This window comes from Mustelus asterias, chromosome 1 (assembly GCF_964213995.1).
Source record: "Mustelus asterias chromosome 1, sMusAst1.hap1.1, whole genome shotgun sequence".
Classification (NCBI taxonomy): domain Eukaryota; kingdom Metazoa; phylum Chordata; class Chondrichthyes; order Carcharhiniformes; family Triakidae; genus Mustelus; species Mustelus asterias.
In genome coordinates, this window is record NC_135801.1 from 80,292,251 (window position 1) to 80,314,298 (window position 22,048).

General features: G+C 40.2%; 1 protein-coding gene across 3 annotated transcripts in view; it reads left to right on the top strand.

Annotated features, from left to right (window-relative positions):
• The first annotated feature begins 1,122 nt into the window (after positions 1–1,122).
• cds1 (CDP-diacylglycerol synthase (phosphatidate cytidylyltransferase) 1) overlaps positions 1,123–22,048 on the top strand; it is an 81,325-nt gene continuing 60,399 nt past the window's right edge. Inside the window, exons 1-2 of one of the 3 annotated variants that reach the window (XM_078213905.1) lie at positions 1,568–1,657; positions 6,822–6,964. In XM_078213905.1, coding sequence (XP_078070031.1) covers positions 6,914–6,964 — 51 coding nt within the window. In that variant the 5' untranslated portion in view covers positions 1,568–1,657; positions 6,822–6,913. Of the gene's footprint in view, positions 1,658–6,821; positions 6,965–22,048 lie in introns of all 3 variants that reach the window. The other 2 variants (XM_078213898.1, XM_078213914.1) reach the window with 2 other exon arrangements.

A 22,048-nucleotide genomic window follows, 5' to 3' on the forward strand; every position in this document is an offset into this window, starting at 1 on the left:
TATCAAACCTCTTCATAATTTTAAAGGATCACCTATTACTTTTTATCTTTTCTGTACACGTGCTCAGCCTACCCAATCTTTCAAACAGAACTTCATTATTTACCTTATTTACCTCCTTTCATAACCTCAGGATGTCCCATAACGTGTTCCAATACTTTTGAGTCTTGTCAATAATAGGCAAGTGCAGCAGTTTATTTGTGCAGCAAAACCCACAAACATCAATGAGATAAATAATCAGATTAAGTTTTTAAACATTTTATTCCATCCTTCAAGTTACAAAGTCAATGCTCAGAATGGATCGGGCAGGTCAAAATCCATTCCTTGTTTGCTCCAAAAACCAAATTCAAAATCCAACTGAAGGCTGGTGTTCCTCTGCTCTTCTGGATAGTACATTGGAATCTTCAGTGACATCTCACCCTAAAGATAGCGTCGCCAAGAGGCCAACATTCCCTCAGTATTGGATTAGCCTTGATTCCGTCCTGCAATCTGGCATGGGGCTTCCGTATGAAATCCTCTGATCCCGGTGAATGGAGTCTGCAGTTTGCAATGCGGTTTAACTCTAATCGTATTTTTACACAATGCCAAATGGGTTGCACCCATGAAAGCAGACATTTGAATATGTTGTGAAACGAGTTGGAATTCTGGAAGAGGAGGGAAGCGCAATTTTTAAATAGAAATATGTATACAAAACAATTTTAAAAATGGAAAGAGTTGGTGCGACAAAAAAAAATCCCGCTGGCTCTGATTGACGAATGTGAAACACATTTGTTTAGTAGCAGAAGACCATTACTTCATTTGCGCTGCTCCTTTTATTTGTTGCAGGACACTAAAAAGTTTGATCAATCAATGTATGCTGCCATGCAGCTTCGGTAGTTTGCTGCTGGGACTGGGCGCTCGCTCGCGCGTGTCTCGCGGCGCTGCCGCCGCCGGGAAGCGGAGCGGCTCGAGCTGCGCCCAGCCGCGATTACCAGGCGATTTGGAGCCTGCGTCAGCACGGGAGCGGCGTCAGTGCGAGCTCGAGCCCACAGCCCGAGCCCAGCGGCCGCCGTCCTCAATCCGAGCTCGAGCCCACAGCAAGGCCCCGCCCCGCCTGCCCGCTCGAGTCCCGCGGCGTCTCTCCTCATTCCTGCACTTTTACTGCCAGTTCGCAGATGGCGTCGAGGCGGCGGTGGATCCGAGTGAGGCTGTAAACCGGCTACCGGGGAGAGAAACATACCCGGGAGGGAAACAGACCCGGGAGAGTGAGGGAGGGGAGAGGACAGACCCGGGAGAGTGAGGGAGGGGAGAGGACGGACCCGGGAGAGTGAGGGAGGGGAGAGCGGACAGACCCGGGAGAGTGAGGGAGGGGAGAGCGGACAGACCCGGGAGTGTGAGGGAGGGGAGAGCGGACAGACCCGGGAGTGTGAGGGAGGGGAGAGCGGACAGACCCGGGAGTGTGAGGGAGGGGAGAGCGGACAGACCCGAGAGTGTGAGGGAGGGGAGAGCGGACAGACCCGGGAGTGTGAGGGAGGGGAGAGCGGACAGACCCGGGAGTGTGAGGGAGGGGAGAGGACAGACCCGGGAGTGTGAGGGAGGTAAACCCCGGCTAAGACATTCAGAGATGACGGAGCCAAGGAGGAGAAAAGCAGAGAAGGAGCCGGAGAACCTGAGCGACAAGGTAAGGAATTACCTGTATCGCAAATAGGAATTGCTGTTTGTGTGCGACCAGGTATGAAACCTGATGTAGTTCTTCGTTAACCCTGCTGTACATAAGGAGTTACTGAGAAAATGTGTTTAAAACAGACCTCTAGCCTTACTAATGTAAGTAATTACCGAGGCAGAACAACTATAAGCAAATGAGCGTGTTTGGAACAAGAGGAAACCTTTGCTGTATGTGTTAAATACTGACAATGTCTAAAATCAGTGTTTAACCTACTGTGTATGATGATTAAACAGTCATTCAGCCAATTGTGTCAGTACTGTGAAACTAACAAGAATATCAGCAGACCTATAAATCACTAAGCAATCCAACTAAAAAACAATCTTGGTTGTGCTGTACATTTCGGTAATAACAAGACCGAAAGATAATACAGGGTTCTAGTCTCTGCACTTAGCAACTACCAGGTCACATTTCATGAGACGTTTGTATTCATTACACTTATTGTCACCTGCATTTATAATTTTATATATAAACCACATTAACTTATAGAGTTCCAAGTGAGGGAATGAATTATAGAATATTAAGTATAATTATATTTGTTAAACTTGAGTGGAAAATGATCAACCGTATTCTCTAAAAAGAAACTATTTTCTGATCTGCAGTAAACTTGCAGTGATTATGTTACAGTCTTTAAATGCGATTTGTGAATGTGATTGCCACACTTAGTCATTTTGGACATCTTTAATGTTAATGTTGGTCTTCAAACTTGTCAATGCCTTGAGTAAACATATTGCAGCTGAGGTATCACATTGGACTGGACTTGAAAACTGTGATTCTTAGATAATCAAATGTGATCATAAAACTTGAGTGATTTTTCAATGTTACATGACCCCAATGTGTTGAGTTCTTGAAATACTAGTTTGGTTCACTGGGCTGACCTCTATCACGCTTGGGTTTGTGGTCCCTCAAACTGTTGTTGTTTAGTATTTTGCTGTTTTACTGTTGTCGTGCTGTCTGATTTGATATTAAATTATGGATGAGATGGAACTTTCTGCAACTCATCATTGCAAGACTGATATAAAAGCAAACTTTTGTGGATGCTGGAAATCTGAAATTAAACCAGGAAGTGTTGGAACAACTCAGCATGTCTGGCAGCATCTTCAAAGAAGGAGCAGAGTTAACATTTCAAGTCCAATATGACTTCTCTGAATGGAGTAGAGTCATTTTGACTCTGAGCATTTCCAACTTTTGATCAGTGAGCATGTCTTTCTCTCGGGTTTGATGCTACTTACAGCTATGTTGGAGGAAAAAATGAGTGATAAAAGTATTTGTGATATCCAAATATTCAGTAAGATTATAATGAGTATAATAGCTATTGGTGAGCTGGAGTTATGAGGTGACAAAATTACAAATTAAGTTTATAATGGTAGGGGCTGAGGTAAGGATTGAGACAAACAAAATGATAGAGATGACGGTGGTCAATTTTAGTGAAAGATTGGAACTGGGATTTTAAGCTCTACACAATTGAGCATGTCTCCAAGTGCATTTAGTTAAACCATGACCAAGGATGAAATCGAAATAAATCTGAGAGCTTCTGGGCAGAACCAGCCAACTTCAGTCTTACAATAAAAATAGGAAGTGCTGGAAAAATTCAGCAGGTCCAGCAGCATCTGTGGAGAGAGAAAACAAAATTAATGTTTTGTGTTTCATAAGACACTTCTTGAAAAAGAGTAATTTTCAACTCGGAAAGTTAAGTCTATTTCTTATTACATGGAAGTGTGGTACTATATTGATTTATAAAAGTGAAATACTGTACTGGGAGTCTGAACTAAAAACAGACAATGCTGGAAATGCTCAGCAAATCGAGCTGTGGAGCGAGAAACAGTTACCGTTTCAGATCAATGCCCTTTCATTAGAACCCATGGTCATCGACCTGAAATGTTAACTCCGTTCCTTTCTCCACAGATGCCGCCTAACTTGCGTAGTATTTTCAACACGTTGCGTTTTTATATCAGTTTATATTCATGGTTGTTCTGTCATTAAAAGTCTAATGATGACCATGAAACCATTGTCGGTTGTTGTAAAAACTATCTGGTTCGCCTAATATCCTTTAGGAAAGGAAATCTGTCGTCCTTACCTGGTATGGCCTACATGTGAACTCAGATCCACAGCAATGTGGTTGACTCTTAAGTGCCCTGAAGTATGGGCAATAAATGCTGGACCAGCCGGTGATGCCCACATCCCATGAACAAATTTAAAAAATGCAAAAATTCTTTATTTTCTTAACTTCACTCTGAAAACAATTAAGTAAGGAATATGCTAATTTGTACATCTTCACATTCAACTGTGACTAGTTACCTTCCACGAGTGACATTTTCTTGATCATAGCAGCACAGGAGCCATTCTGTTTCATAATATATTTGCGATTTCAACTTAGACGTATTTTTATGTAGAATCACGTTATTTTAATACATTTTGAAAGAACTTGTGTTCTTCTCGATTTGCTGAGCATTTCCAGCACTGTCTGTTTTTAGTTCAGACTCCCAGTACAGTATTTCACTTTTATAAATTGATATAGTACCACACTTCCATGTAATAAGAATGTGATAATATAAAGACAACATTGCTAATTTCAATAACCATATGGACATTGAAAAAGGATTGATAAGCTGAGGAGTTAAATGTTAATGTAAGTAACTAATAGAGAAAATGTCAAGAGACAGGAACAATGTCTAATGCTATTGTGTCAGAGAAGAAACAAGTGATAAGTATTAGTGATGTCCAAATTATCAGTGAGATTATAATATGATTAAGACTAGGATTTAGGACAATTCTAGCAATGCTCGTAAGCATGTTTATATAGGGAGCATATATGTAGGGAAAAAAAATCAAAATCATATTAACAGTTCTGTTTAGAACGAGAATCTGAGTTTATGTAATAAAAATAATAATACTCTAATATAAAGTATGGGCTATGACACTTGTGGTCAAAATGAATACAATAAGTGAAGCATAAAGATCTTTCTCAGTAATAGAAAAGGTTTCTAGCTTGCTGAGGTGTTTATTACAATTACATACTCTTCATTTCCAATAAAATTATCAAAATTATCTGATTATTAGGGTAATTATATAAGCATTGATACACTTTGATACTTTGATCATTCAAGTTGCTGCTTACCTTTTTTAGATATGAATAATCTTTGCATCAAAAGAATTATTAGCCCTATAAAACGGTAAATCACACCAGAGTCAAGAGAAAGTGAAACTTCAGCACTTTGGAAGTTATAAAAAAATTTTTTTTAACTTTACAATTTTATGAAAGCAAAGTGGAAACAATACAAGTCCATGCAGCAAAATTGTTTTTAAAATTATATTTTGGATTAATAAAATTGATTTTTACTATTTACAAATTAATAAATTGCCAGGTAATGACCATCACCAATAAGAGACACACTAACCAGCGCCCCATGACATTCAATGGTGTTACCATCGCTGAATACCCCACTGTCAACATCCTTGGGGTTGCCATTCACCAGAAACTCAACTGGACTCACCATATAAACACAGTGACTACAAGAGCAGGTCAGAGGCTGGGAATATTGTGGCATGTAACTCGCCTTCTGACTTCCCAAAGCCTATCCACTATCTACAAGGCACAAGTCAGGAGGGTGATGGAATACTCCCCACTTGCCTGGATGGGTGCAGCTCCAACAACACTCAAGAAGCTTGACACCATCCAGCACAAAGCAGCCTGCTTGATTGGCATCACATCTACAAACATCCACTCCCTCCACCACCGACGCTCAGTAGCAGCAGTGTGTACTATCTACAAGATACACTGCAACAATTCACCAAGATCCTTAGACACCACCTTCCAAACCCACGACCATTTCCATCTAGAAGGACAAGGGCAGCATATACATGGGAGCGCATGTTCCCCTCCAAGTCACTCACTGTCCTGACTTGGAAATATATCGTCATTCCTTCACAGTCACTGGGTCAAAAATCCTGGAATTCCCTCCCTAATGGCATTATGGATCAACACATTGCATGTGCCTGCAGTGATTCAAGAAGGCAGCTCACCACCACCTTCTCAAGGGCAATTAGGGATGGGCAATAAATGCTGGCCAGCCAGCGACACCCATGTCCCACAAATGAATAAACAAAAAATAGTTTTCAAGTAGCAAATTGGTTTTTTAAAAATCCTCCTGAATTTGAGAGGGAAATTTCCATATTTTCTCATTATTTTCCTATCAAAATTACAGGTAAGGCCAGTATTTATTGTACATCCCTAGTTGCCCTCAAGAAGGTAAGCTGCCTTCTTGAACCACAACAGTTCATGTGATTTAGAAACACCTGCAGTGCTGGGAGGGCAGGACTTCCAAAATGTTGACCAAGTAAGATTGAAGGAATGGCTTGCAGATGTTATACATTGTTGTCAAGGTGCGCTGATGGTATATGAAATGAATGTTTGAGGTGTTAATGGGGTGCTGATCAAGTGGATTGCTATGTCTTTGATGGTGTTGAGCTGTTTGAATGCTGTTAGAGCTGCATTCCAATCATCCAGTCAACTGGTGAGTATTCACATTCCTGTTTCACCTTGTAGATGGTGGGCAGACTTTGAGGAGTCAAAGGTGAATTACTCACTGTGGAATTTCCAGCCTCTAACTTGTTGTTGTAGCCACTATTTATATGGTTGGCTCAGTTAAATTTCTGTAAATGGTAACCCCAGGATGTTGCTGATGGGGCACTCAGAGATGATCGTGTCATTGAACGTCAGGGGACAATGGGTTAGATTCTCCCTTGTTGGAGATGGTCGTTGCCTGATACTTGTGTGGCGCAAATGTTATTTGTAATTTCTCGGCGCAAACCTGAATGCTGCCCAGCTCTTGCTGTATGCAGATTCAGGTCTGGAGCTGAGGGATCAGCTACCAGGTTATTTGTAAGTGTCACTTAATAGCGGTGGTGATGTGCCTTCTGTCACTTTACTAATGATTGAGAGAAGGCTTTTTGGGTAGTTGGTGGGCAGATTGGATTTGTCCTGGTTTTTGGGCTGTGAATAGCTCACTCATGCTTTCAGCATTGCATTACGTGTTGTGCATGCCATGTTGATGTCATAAATGTGGATTTGATTTTTTCAACAGTGAAAGAAGTGTAAAAAAAAATGTAACTTTTTTTTAAGGAAGACCTGGCTGCGGGAGGGGGGCGTGGTCGGTGAAGCCTGTTTTCAAGCCTACACCAGTACTGCTATAAATCAGCAACCCTAGGAGAATTATGACTGGCGCCTCCATTTCCACACTGATATACCTGAAATGTCAAACTTTGGTCAGTTGGAAATTGAACTTGAATCCCATCAAAATATAGTGCTTGTGCTCCGTGTTCCATGCCATTGTAATGTCTTGAGCATAATTTAATATTAAAGGAGCTACAAAACCTCTTTAAAACTATATATACGTGTTGTACTTTTTAATGATCAATTTCTATTTAAAAAAATTCAAGTAATCTCATTTTATAATGGCAGAAGCCATAATATAGCCTTCTGTCTAGCACGTTCTAACTGTTCTTTTTTGTGGATTGTCTGCCCAAAGTCAGGTCTGACCCATAGCACCGGGACCTCCACCACGGGTAGGACAAGAAGGCAGGATCCGAATCCACCTCAGCCACGACCCCATGCTGTTGGCATTAATCTGATCTACACCAGCTGTCCTGCCAATTGAGATCGATCTGTTTGTAGCCTCAACTCTATGTTTCATCTAACCCTGATAACCGTTGATTCCATCTTTATATTCATTCATGTAATGTGAGCACCACTGGCATGACCAGCATAGATTGCCCATTCCTAATTGCCCTTAACATGGCCTTCTTGAACTGTTGTAGTGCATGGTACACTCACTGCATAGTGATGTTGTTCTCTTGTGCTTATTACCCTGATTCTTCTAGCTAGTAGAGGTCATAGGTTTGGAAGGTTATTGAAGGAGTCTTGGCAAGTTGCTGTAGTTCATCTTGTAGATGGTACACACTACTGCCACTGTATGCCAGTGCTAGGGGAGTGAATGTTTACTATAAATGGGGTGCCGATCAAGTGTGCTGTTTTATCCTAGCTAGTATTAAGCTTCTTGTATAAAATTGGAGCTACACTCATCCAGGCAAGTAGTGAGTATCCTACCACTCTCCCTAGTTGAATTATGCCTTGTAGATGGTGCAGCCAGTTTTTGGGGAGTCAGGAGATGAGTTACTTTCTGCAAAACTTCCAGCCTCTGACTTGCTTTTGTAGCCACATAATTTATGTGACTAGTCCAGTTAAGTTTCTGATCAAGGGTTACTCCCAGGAGATTGGTTCCGAGATGGGTTCCTAGGTTACATCACTAGTTATGTTCCACCAAAGCAAGACATCCTTATGCCCTTACTCTCTGCTTTCTGTCCTTTAGCTAATGCTGTATCCATGTCGCTACTTTACCTTTAATACCCATGCTTTACTGTTTATAAATAGTGGTACTGTATCAAATTTAGTTTCAAAGTATACTACATCTTCTACATTCCTTTATCTATAAGCTTGGCAATTTCCTCAGAGTTGAATTCAATTAGGCAATTAGGATATAAGTAACATTCCAGAAATAGCTGTAAATCAGGAATTGGGAGGGAGGAACACAAGAAAATTACAATCACCAGGCAAGTGGCACTTAGGAAATTTTTGGAACTGCAGGTTGACAAGTCCCTGCGTTCTGATGGATTTTACCCTAGGGTCTTTAAATAAGTGGTTAGTGAGATAGTTGATGACTTGGTTTTAATGTTCCAAAATTCATGAGATTCAGGACAGATTCCATGAGATTGGAAAATAACTAATGTAACTCCTTTCTTCAAAAGGTAGAGAGACAGAAAGCAGAAAACTATAGGCCAGTTAGCTTTTAGTTTGTTTTATTAGTTACAAGTAGGCTTGTATTAACACTGCAATGAAGTTACTCTGAAAGTCCCCTAGTAGCCACACTGCGGTGCCTGTTCGGGTACACTGAGGGAGAATTTAGCATGGCCGATGCACCTAACCTTTTGGACTGTGGGAGAAACTGGAGCACCCGGAGGAAACCGACACGGGGAGAACGTGCTGACTCCGCACAAACAGTGACCCAAGGCCGGAATCAAAACTGGGTCCCTGGTGTTGTGAGGCAGCCATGCTAACCACTGTGCCACCGTGCCATTCTGTCACGGAAAATGCAGAAGCTATTATTAAAGATGATATAACAGGGCAGTTAGATAAATTCATGGTAATGAGACAGAGTCAATATGCTTTTGTGAAAGCAAAATTACATTTAAGCAATATTGGAGCGCTTTGAAAAAGTAACAGGTCCTGTGGATAAAGGGGATCTGGTGGATGTACTATACTTGGATTTCCGGGAAGCATTTGATAAAGTGCCAAATCAAAGGCTATTGTGGAAAACAAAATCTCCTGGTGTAGGGGCTATTATACAGTGGCATGAATAGAAGATTGACTAACTCAGGAAGCAGAGTATAGGCGTAAATAGATCATTCTCTGCTTGGCAGGATATGACAACTGGTGCACCACAGGAATAAGTGCTGGGTCCTCGACCATTTTTACAATTTATATAAATGATTTGGATGACCATTAATTGTGAAATCTATTGATGATACAAAGGTAGGAAAGTAAGTTGTGAAAAGAAATAAGGAGGCTACCAAACTATATAGAGGTTAGGTGAGTGGGCAAAGATCTGGCATTTGGAGTATAATGTGGGCAAATGTGAGGTTATCCATTTTGGTAGGATGGATTTTTTAAAAAGCATATTAACTAATGGTGAGAGATTGCAGTGGGATCTGATGCGTGAATTGCAAAAGGTTCGTATGCAGGTACAGCAAGTAATTAGCAAAACTAATAGGATGTTATCGGTTATTGCAAGACGGATTGAATACAAGAGTAAGGAAGTTATGCTTCCATTATACAGGGCATTGGTGAGACCACATCTGGAGTACTACATACAGTGCTGGTCTCCTTATTTAAGGAAGGATGTAAATGCATTGGAAGCAGTTCAGCGAAGGTTTATTCGTTTAATACTTGGAATGGGGAGTTGTATTTCGAGGAAAGGCTTGAATGATGTGACTTGATTAAAATACCAATGATCTTGAGGGGGTGAATGTGGAAACGGTGTTTCTTCTTGTGGGAGAATCTAGAATTAGGTTCTCTCACAAGAAGAGTTTGAGACAGAGATGAGGGAGACAAAATTATCTGAGAGTTGTGAAACTTTGGAATTGTTTTCCCTAAAAGGTAGCTGAGGCAGAGTTTTACCTACTTCAGGTACTTGATAATCTTTCACCCCCTTGCTGATTGGGAGTAGGCAAGAATGTGAAGTAGATCAGCCATGATCTTACTGAATGGTGAAGCAGGTGGGGCCGAGTGGCCTACTCCTACTCTTCGTATGTTTGTATTTAAAATTAGAATAAATAGTTCTATAGCGTAGTTTGCTGCTGCTTTTATGTTTACTGCATAGGCTTGTTCAAAGATCATGAGAGGTTAGTCTAGTTAACTGTAAATGAGAGAAAGGTGAAAATAGTTGTGGGTAAATTTTAGAAACCAGACAGCCATGGACAGTGTATTGTGCATTGACCCTTACTGAAGTTGTAATAAGAGAATTGTGGTCTGAATATCCTCCTCAGATGTGGCTCCCCTCAGGGTGTCCTTCACCATTCCTTCCCCATCCTCTTTTAGCAGCTTGTCCTGCTCTGTCTCTTTTGTTCATCCTCAGTCATATTCAGTTCCCAGTGAAGCTCTACCTGAATATTCATTATTGGAAGCAACTTATTTTAGTATATGCAAATAACCAAATAATTACTTCAAAACCTATTAGCCATACCTATAAGCTATTCGAACTTTAGACCTGTGTAAGTTATCTCCCAAAACACATGCAATTGCTTCAGCAGCCAGAAGAAATAACACAGCATCTAACCCAGAAGTATACTGTTCACGATCCCTGTAAATATTGGTGAAGGGATGTACTTCATTCTGTTTGATGTAGTGGTCAGCATTCTGAGTTTATGACAGGTTGCTGGCTGGATTATTAAGTTTGAAAGAGATAACACACAAGTACACTCAGCACTTCTCACTGCTTTCATGTTGATGGCAGCTGTTAGGCTTGCACACACATACAAAGCCCTTTACTAAAACCACATGCTGCTCACTCTCATCAAAAGTGTGCAAGTGTTTCTTGGACCCCATTTTCAATTGTTATATGGTCATGTAGCAGCATCTTTAAAAATATGGGAATTACGCAGCCCAATTATCTACTCAATTTATTTGAAAAGCTTAAAATAATAGAGTTGTGAGGTGAATTGGGAAAGACTCTTCCCTTTGGTAAGAGAATGTGAAATGTGGGAGGGAGAAATACCCTTTAGATTTATGCGCTGGTTTTGTATTGTACCAAAAGATTCAATAAAAACTTCCTATTTTTTGCTACTGTCAGAGCTCTCATTTGCTATAATTGCTCACTAATTGAGGAACATCCTGAAAGGGTTGGTAGGAAAGTAAGTTGTGAACAGGACATAGGAATCTGCAAAGGAACATGGGTTAAATGATGGGTGGAGTATAATGTGGGAAAATGTGAACTTGTCAACTTTGGCAGGAAGATTAAAAAAGCAATGTATTATTTAAATGCTAGATAGATTGCAGAACTCTTGAGGTACGAGGGGATCTGGGTGTCCTAGTACATGAATCAGGAAAAGTTAATATGCAAGTACAACACGTGATTAGGAAGGCAAGTGGAAGGTTGGCGTTCATTCTACAGGGAATGGAATATAAAAGTAGGGAAGTTTTGCCTCAGCTGTACAGGGCATTGGTGAGATCAGATCTAGAGTACTGTGTATAGTTTTGGTCTCCTTTTAAGAAAGAATATAAATTCTTTAGAAGCAGTTGAGAGAAGATTTACTTGACTGATATCTGGGATTGGGGGGGGCGGGGGGGGGGATGTTATCTTATGAGGAGAGGTTGGAAAGGCTGGGCCTTATTTAAATTGGAGTTTAGAAGAATAAGATGTGATCTTATTGAAACATATAAGAGGGAGCTTGATGGGGTAGATCCTGAAAGGATGTTTTCCCTCGTGAGAGAGACTAGAACTAGGGGATGCGGTTTAAAAATAAGGGGGGTCTCATTTAAGATGGAGATGAGAAGAGATGATTTTCCCTCTGAGTATTGAGGGTCTTTGGAACACAGGGTAGAGGCAGGGTAATTGAATATTTTTAAGGCAGAGGTGGATAAGTTTATTGGGGTAGGTGGAATGTGGAGTTGAGGCCACAGTCATATCAGGTATGATATTGAATGGCGAAGCAGGGACCAAATGGCCTATTCCTCCTCATTTGTATGGTTGTGTAAACTGCAGACAATCTTCTTCAATCCCATCCCTTTCCCTGTCTTTGCCTCCAGTGATAACTGTGAGGAGCTCATGGATTTCTTTATAATTCAGATCAAGACTAAGCGATCAGCTGTCTCTGGTGCATCCTTCCTACTAACACACAGAGGCCAAACCTCCTTTATAATTCCCACTGCCCTAACCCTGAATGCGCCAGTTTCTCTTGTGTATCTCCTCATGCCATCTCTGAGCTTGTCTTGACTCTGAGGCCCGCAGCTTCTCTCCTGACACTTTCCCACTCAACTTTTCCCCCCAGTCCACACATTAGTTGATATTGTTAATGAGTCGTTCTCTCTTCATGTGCTGCCCCTCTCTCTTTTCAGTCTGTCATCATCACTCCTCTCCTCAAAAAAATACCCGACTGTCCTTGCAAACTACTGGTCCATCTCCAACCTGCCTTTCCTCTCCAAAGAGCTTGAACTTAGCATCGTCTTCCAAATCCTTAACTGGAATGTACTGAAGTGGCTCCAATGACAGTTGTAAATGACACCCTATATGACTGTGACAAAGGGAAATTACCCTCCTTATCCTTCTCAAACTCTGTGGTCTTTGACATAGTTGACCATACCACCCTTCTCCAACAGGTCTTCATTGTCATCCAGTTGCGAAGGAATGTTTTCACCTGGTTTCATTTTTTTTTCCTGATCGTAGTCAGAATATTACTTGCAATGGCTTCTTGCGCCTGCAACATTACCTCTGGTGTCCTCCAAGAGTTTAACCTGGTGTTGTTAAAACTCTTACCGTGTCCTCCAAGAGTCCAGCTTTTGTCCCCTTTTCTCATTGATATGCTGTTACTTGGTGACATTATCTGAAAGCGCAGCAGTAGTTTTCATATGCACACTGAAGCCACCTGCCTCTACCTAAGTACTCCTTCTACAACTCCTCCACTATTGCAAAGCTTCTCTGACATCCAGTACTAGGTAAGCAAAAATTTCCTTCAATTAAATATTGGGAAGTCTGATAGTAAGTAGTGTTTCACTTGCCCCTCTTTCAATTTGGTGTATTGCATTCATTGCTCCCAATGTGATCTCTATGTCGGAGATACTAAACTTAGACTGGGTGATCGCTTTGCTGAGCACCTTTGGTCTGTGCGCAGTCAGGTCCCTGACCTTCCCGTTGCTTGCCATTTTAACACACGATCTTGCTCCCATGCCCACATCTCTCCTTGGCGTGCTGCAATGTTCCAGTGAAGCTCAATGCAAACTGGAGGAACAGCATCTCCTCTTCAGCTAGACATGTTACAGCCGGCCTCAACATCCAATTCAACAACTTAAGATGTTTAGCTCTACCACACCTTGACCCCTTTGTTTTCATTTTATTTAATTTTAACTGTTCTCTATCTTTTATTTCTTTGTCTTTGTTTTTCTTTCCCCCACTCTTCCCCTCTTTTTTATCCCTCTTTTCTTACCTTTTCTCCCCCTTTGCTTCCCTTTCCCCCTTCTCAATTTTACCCCTCTCCCACCGATCTTCCCCCCCCTCCCCCCACATCTTCATCTGTCACAGCTCACCCTCTGATTTCAGCTTCTCTGCCATTTGGCCATTCACATCTTCTATTCTCTTTAGAACCTCTTTACTCTTGTATTTATGGCTATGACTCAGCTTTTGTTCCCTCACACTATAGTATATGTATCTCCCATTTTCTATGCCTTTTAGCTTTGGCACAGGGTCATCTGGACTTGAAATGTCAGCTCTTTTCTCTCCTTACGGATGCTGCCAGACCGGCTGAAATTTTCTAGCATTTTTTCTCTTTTGGAGTGGAGATGCTTCATTTCCATTCTGTCAAATTTGTGCTTCTAGTTTATTGATGACTTCTATATACATTCATAAACATAACACTTTTTTGGGTAGCTATTCCCCCTCGCCTCTTGCACATACAGGCAGGAATTTTACCAGCAGCCTGCCACTGGAATCGGAGTGGTCGAGGAGTGGACAGTGGGAAGTTCAGTTGACCTCAGGTGGGATTTTACGGTTTTGGGATGAGCGAGGCCGTAAACTCCTGCCCATATTGTAGTTCTCTACTTTTTGATTGACAATCATTTGATTGTCTTTGTTCTGCACATTGTTATACAGGTATTATAATATTTTTATTTTTCTTCACTCTTGCTTTTAACAGGTATTTTGTTACTTCTGAAACATTTTCTGTTCCAAAGTATTTAGATTTTAACTTTTCTACCCTGATCTTTGTCCTTGTGCTCAAGATAAGGGGCTATTATTTTTTTTCCACCCCCGACTTCTTTGGGTTTATTGTATTTTTCTACAAATGCTATTTTTTATTTTATTTAGAAATTCAGCCCCTGCCTGTTTCTAGTGTGGCCTGTCCCATTACTGGTGCCAGTTTCTCTTTAAAATAAACTCTCCTTCGAACATCAATCAACCAGAATTACTTTCCTGATCTGTTTATCCTTTTGCCAATTGGTATGTAGTTCAGGTAGCAATCTGGTCATTACCATTGTCAAGGTTCTGCTTTTTCATTTAATATCCAGCTTCAATATTCCATTAGCAGTCGCTCCTCCCCTGTCTGATTCTGATATGGATCTCAATAATTGACTTTTCTCCATTCTTTTTCAGATAATTTGACACATCTCTTGGCACGGAACAGTGTAACCAACATACCCTCCAAGGCACTTATTTGCAATTGCAGAGGATATCCTCAAATGATTAAATCCTCTAACTGCAATTTTTCTTTAATGCTGTTTCTTCCCCTCCTGGCCTGCCTCCTGCTCCATACTGCCTAGGTTAGCATTCTGACTGTCCTCCTCACAACCTTTTCCTTTATCCCATAGGTACCAAGTAAATTGTGATTTCTCCTTTCTTGACCTCACTAAGTTTTTTTTATCCTATTGACTGTAAGTCTTGCACTCATTCCTGTCCCTAACTCTCTGTGGTGTGTCTGTGTTCTGTAATTATTATCCAGACGTTGCTCTCTTTCTTTATATGTTGGAGTGTCCCTAACTTGCATTCAAACTCTGACTGAGCTGGAGACACTCAAGACATAGGCATTTTCCACAGCTGTGGTTATCTAGGATAGCCTTTCCATCTGTGAGTTCACACAATCTGAAGCCCTGACACACTGCTTTTGCTGCCTTTACCCATATATTGATTTAATTATATCAAAGTGTTCATTTGCTTTTACATTAATTATAGTTATTAGATTAATTTAACTTGATTTCTAATTGTTACTCATTGTTCAGTTTAATGTATAAAGAAGCAATGTATAAGAGGTAAGCACAAAAAGCATTTTACCAGCTTTAAGTAATTCCTTAAGCTATTATATGGTTAAATGTTAAAGCTTGAAGGAATAATTGAATCCTTGGCTTTTATTCCTTGGGCACCGCTACTGCTTCCTTCACTTTTCAGATTCTTTGTTGCAGTACTGCCACTGCTACTTTTCTTGCACACTGTTTTAAAATGTTCATTCCAAGTATCGATCACCCCTTGTGTGAAGAAGAAGGGTTTACTGCCCATCAGGAACAGGAGGAGAATGGTCTAGTCTGGTCCAGAAATCTGAAATTTTGTAAAATGAGAATGATCCAGTGAAGGTGGAAATAAATGGGAAGGAAGGGGTAGAGAAAGGGAAAGGGATGATGTCTAGAAAGGTGAAGGATTTTAAGGCTGGACTCTGAGGAAAGGAAGCATAAAGGGGAGTGGACTGAGGGGGTGGTCAGATGTTCTGACAAATGTTGCAAATTGAACCGCTGGGATGTTTATGTTAGAGTGCAGTAGGTGTCTGTTGGGAGGCTGGTGTTTTGTCAGGTTGAATGGAGGGTCTGAACTGGGGAGGGGGTGGTTGGAGGAGGAGGTGAGGATTGGAGTTTCTGTGTACTTGGGTGTGCATTGAGTGGAATGGCACTTGAGAAGTGATAGTTTTGGCTGTGTTTTTTAAAACAAATCTGGATACCATTGTTTTACATGATTTGAAAAATTAAAAATTATCTATTATGAAGTGTAAAATTGAATAGAATTAACAACATTTCCCCAGCTCACCATCATCACCAATTTTTTGCTTGCACCAATGTGCTTTTGTTTCAGTCATTCGTGTATTTTTCTTCTGCAACATTAGAAATGTTGGGCATATCTACAGCTTAAGCTACAAAATGTGTGTAACAATGTGCTTTTGTCAGGGCTGCTGATCAGGTTTTTCTTGATTTCCAGATTGGTATGTATACTTCTGGGATTGCTGATGTCGCTTTCCTCCCTCGGCTCCTGTGCACAGTACCATGGTGCTGATTGAACCTGCAGGTTTAAATAATGGTTGAGTTTAGTTTACTCCTCAGCAAGCAGGCTTTCTCTTGGACTTATAAGCAGGCTTTCATTTTTATAGCGCTTTTCATGACTATTGGACATCTCAAAGCGCTTTACAGCCAATTAAGTACATTTTGAAGTGCTGTTGTCAGTGTTGTAATGTAGAAAACATGGCAGCCAACATTGACGCAGCAAGCTCCCACTGGTGTGACGAACAAAACTATATTGTCAATGAAAAGTTATTTTATCAAAAGGGATTTTAAATACTGCAGTTAAGAACAGAAGTAAATTTGGGCGGCACGATGGCGCAGCTGCCTCACAACACCAGGGACCCAGGTTCAATTCCTGGCTTGGGTCACTGTCAGAGTGGAGTTTGCACGTTCTCCCCATGTCTGCGTGGGTTTCCTCCGGGTGCTCCGGCTTCCTCCCACAGTCCAAAGATGTGCGGGTTAGGTTTATTGGCCATGCTAAATTGTCCCTTGGTGTCAGGGGAATGAGCAGGGTAAATATGTGGGGTTATGGGGATGGAGCTTGGGTGGGATTGTTGGTGCAGGCTTGATGGGCTGAACGAACTCCTTCTGCACTGTAGGGATTCTATGATAATGAAGCAGCAGACACAAGATTGTACCTCACTCCCAGAAAATTCTCAGTTTGGACACCTCATTAGGTGTATTTTACAACAGCACATATTACATTCTATAGTGACATTTGTAAAGATATACTTTAAACTGCACATCATTTTCAATACTTGACGTAGTTTGCAAGTTTTGCTACCCAGGACCAGTTGTACTGTATTGATGAGCAATATTCTTGCATTGGAAAGGCAGAAACTACATTTGGCAAATAGACAGACTATGTGGAACAATGGGAAATTACCAGTCAGCAACAAGATACAGGTCTACCAAACCCATATTTTGCATATGTCACTGTATGGTAATGAGACCTGGACCACCAAAAGCAACCATGAGCAATGACTGAGCTTTTTCCACAGCTGTTTTTGTCATATTCTAAATATCAGTGTTAAGTTAAAGTTCCTGACCAAAGTACTTGAGAAAACTAAGGTGGATTGTCTAATAACTCTTCTCAAACATTGCTGCTTCCAATGGTTGGGTCATCTATATCAGAAGGAAGATAGGAATATTCCAAAGGAAGCCTTGTATGGAGATTTTGTGCGTGCTTCAAAACCAGTGGGCTGATGTGAGAGGAACTCAGCTTAATTTATCCAATTTATGGCTCACAACCAGTCACTTTTGAAGCATTGTGTTGCATCAGGGAATTGAAGAGGCTGAAGAGAAGTGGAAGAGACAGGAAAGCATATTGTTTTTCAAGAGTCAATATTGCACAGACTTATCATAGAGCCTGACTTATACTTGCACCATCGGTGGATTATCACTTGAGATATGACTCAGCTGCTCACATTGTAGCATTGCAAAATAACTGAACTGCTTTGGCACATAGATCATTGTCTTTCAAAATTGATGCCTGCCATATATTCTGGATGAGCTGTTAATTTTTATTCTGAGATAAATCTAACGATGTTATATTGCATCTGCAAAATCTAGTACTAGCAGTTTTTGATTATCACTGTTTTCAGAAATTGCTGCTTGCGTGCATTATTGGTGGCGTTAGGTGTGGTGCATTGTGGCAGATCTCTTGCATGTTCCCTTAAATTCCTCCAGTTGTGCAGGTTTTTTTAACTAAGTTATTCAACTGTCAACTCTGTTTAGTTGAGTAAACTGAAAGTACTGGATGGTTTTTACTTCAATTCTCCTATGTTCTATTTTCTGAAAGCATCTTGGGGTGCATTTCCACAAATACCAGTATTCCTCCACTAACCTGAATTTAAATATTCTAGATTGTTGGCACAGTAAAGTATTAAGCATAATACTGGCTAGGAATTGATGCTTTTCTGCTAATACAAAAAGGCAGTAAAGGCTAAAGGTTTGAAGAATGTAGATAAATAGCTCTTTTCTACCTCCTATGTGTAACAGTTAATGTTAATGGTACTATGACACAATTATCTTGCTAGATAAGGAATACTGTAGATTGCAGTGTCTAAGTCCACTTGGTGTATAAGGTGATCCAATTTTTCTGGCCCCAAAAATCACATTTTTGCATATACTCAGCTTGTATATTCAACCCACCATTTCAGCATTAGTGGTCAGCCTCAATTTTTCATGCCACAAATGGATGTTTTACTTATCATTTCCTTATAACTAGGTGCAAGTGATCAGTCAGGTGACACGGTTGTGTTGAGAAGATGCACAGGAGTGGAGACAGAACGGCCCCTGGGTGCTGAATGAAAAAGATGGCAACCACGCACCCATGCTGGCAATTCATTTTTAAACTCTGTGAATAAGTTGACCTCTGTTTATGGAGTTTTTTTTTCAAGGCTTCAAAGGTTGTCTTATATTTTTGATTTTGATTTGATTTATTATTGTCACGTATTAGCATACAGTGAAATGTATTGTTTCTTGCGCGCTATACAGACAAAGCATACAATTCATAGAGAAGGAAACGAGAGGGTGCAGAATGTAGTGTTACAGTCATATCTAGGGTGTAGAGAAAGATCAACTTAATGTAAGGTAAGTCCATTCAAAAGTCTGACAGCAGCAGGGAAGAAGCTGTTCTTGAGTCGGTTGGTATGTGACCTCAGACTTTTGTATCTTTTAGTGTAAGGAGTTATCAGAATTTAATGCGACTACAGGTCGAATAACCTTTATCCCTAAATCTGAAAACCCAAAACAACTTTCCTTGAACCTAATCCACCTTTAGTGTGGAAAGGTTTAGTTGTTTGGCTTCACCGTTTACTTTGTGATTTTTGTGGTGAACATGTCAAAAAGTAACTTACTGCAGGTACTTTATTATTCAGTGATTCATCTTACTTTTCTAGCCTTTTTACTTCTTTGGACTATTGCTAGCCTCGGCTTAGGCAAGTTTATATGCAGTACACAAAAATCAAAATGTCCTGAATTCCGCAATGTAATTGGCCCTGAGAACTTTGAATAAAGGATACTCTGTTTTGTAGCTTCTTTCCTATGAAGTCCAATGGTTGTAGTTTACACTAAATTTGTGCGTCTTGGCTTCTGTGGTATAGTGCTAGCTTTACTAAGTTTAGAGACCATGAAGATACACCATGAGGGTTCCATGCCAAGGCTCAGTGGGTGGCTCTTTGCCTGAATGTTAGAATGTTGTTGGTTTAAGTCCCATTCTATAGACTGAAGCCCAAAAATCTAGTGTACATCAGTGTTGTGCTACTGTCTTTTGGATGAGATGTTAAACGGACACACCCATTTGTTCCTGTCAGGTGGATGTCAAATCTCCCTTGGCATTATTTAAAAAAAAGAGAAGTTGTCCCTGCCGTCTTTGTCAATATTTATACTTATTGACAAATCTGTGGGGTTTGGATGAAGGGGGAAGATACTGTTCAAAGTACCATATTTGAGAAATACTTAATGTTGAAATAGTAACCTATATGACTATTTCCCTATTGAATATAATTATCTCTTTTATATTCAGTCAATCACAGTTCTTTATCCATGAAGGGATACTGTGGCTTCTCATGGAAGAGCACCAATCTAAAAAGAAAACAAAGCTTTAAAAGAAACTTAAACCAAAATAAAATGACATTCTCTGATGCAATGATCCATTCCAGTAACTAGGGAGTTGTTTGTCACTAAGGTCTTTATTCAGCTAGCAGTTTTGTCAGTTAAACATTTTGCATATAGTAATTACAAATACAAATTCCTAGAGAGCAGGCAACATAAAGACCATTAATCTTGCTCCATTTTTGTTTCTCCCGTGTTCTGCTCTATTTTCAGATTTTTGCTGCTGATGCTTTTGGATTTCCTTTTTCCATAGTCGCTCTTCAGTTCACCCTCCTTGTCAGTTGCAACGTTGATCCTCCTGTTTGTACATTGAACTGTTTGTTTTCTTGGAGGGTAAATGCCAACATGGTTGGGCCAAATGGCTTCAATCTATGATGTATCCTCTATGCATTTTCATGTTACTAGAATTTCTCACTCTTGCCTCTTGAGCTGCATTATTAAGTCCTTAATGACTATATGCTTGAAATTTATATTTTCATCTGTTTGAGTTTTTTGTTTTGAAATTTCCAAACCTGGTGAATTAGAAAAGGGCACTGATTTTTCATGAGTGACATATCAACTTGTTAGCTTCTTGGCAATCCTGACAGTTGATATATTGAAACAGACAATAGAGCATATCTTCTGGCTCCCCAGCATTGTATTTGCGGGGGTACCGCAATGATGGTCTGGGGCATCCCTCTTGGAAGGTCCCAAGTAAGGGTTTACCCAGCAATTGTCCAGAAGGGCTCACATCCCCTGGACAGTTCTGCAGGGCTGGGAACCATTCAGCAAAGCAATATAAATTGCTAACTTTGGATGGTTTTGCCAGTTTTACCCTCATAGTTAATGTGAAAGCGTTAAGAGAAAAAGCACTTCTGACTTCAGAATAACTTTTAAACACCCAGACCAAGCCCCACTCCTCCTGGTCCGAGTGCGCCTCTGGCCCCATTGTGACTCAACTAGTGCTGTAAAAACTAAAACTTGTGACATTCTGATGCATTAGGTGCGCTTCGCTGCATGTACCTCATCTGGTTTGAGTGAAGAAGGTTGGGCGAGACGGGGGCTTTGGAATTTCAACAAGGGTAAACCCCTCCGGAGTTGTGGGTCAATATCAATTTAGATTAGCACCTCCTGGACCTTCTCCCAAACCAGATTTGGACAGTGGTCTTTAGTTTGACCATAATATTTCATAAAGGAATGCAGAGAACTTTTTTTTTACAAATTTAGCAGACAATAATTGTTAAATCTTGGAGATTAGTCAATTACAGGTTGTTGGTGAAAACTGCATACACAATTACAGCTCGGCAAAAACTTCGCCCATGTTACAGTTTTTACATTAGTTGTTGCACAGTAATTGGGTTATTATTGAACATTTAAGATAACAGAATAGCTAATACAAGATTGCAGATTTTTGTTTACAAAAGTGAAGTAGCTGAATACACCAGCTTATTATTGTGTTTTAGAATTTTAAATTTTCATCTGGCAGTGAGGTTTATGCTAAGCTATTCAATTTGGATTATATCTAAATAAAGCTTTAATTGAGACTAATGCAGAGCAACTTAATTAAGATGAATTGCAATTCATGAAGGATAAGAAAAATTGCAAGTTTTCTATTCCACATTTATTTTAAAATCTTGGTTTTAAGGAAGAAATCATGCATTCGCCAAGTTATACATTGATTTGCAATATTTTGATGGAGCTTAATTTATGTAGAACATAGGTGTGTAAGGGAAGTGAATGAACTAATTAGGCTGCAAATGAATGTTTTTGAATATAGTATTGTAACTATTTCCAATGCTTACCAATCAAAATTGAAATTAATTTGTTGAGAGATTCAACAGGAAGAGCAAGTAAATCAAGTAAGGTAGTATAAGAGGATGTGTATATTAATTGACTAAGTGGCAACTTTTGAATCCCTCAATTTATATCTGTACTCCTTGTTGGGACAGAGTAGGGGAAACAAGATGACTGAAACAGGAATATGTTAAAGCTACCCCAGTTCTTCTAATATCACCTTGATGAGCCCTTTCCAAAAGAAAATCCCAAAAAAGTGAAAATTACGTCCAAATACCTAATTTGTTATCCTACAACTAGCTAAGAATACAAATATCCAAATGGTATTTCTGTGGCAATGCTTTCATATTGTGCAGCATTTAGATATAATTCTCATGTCT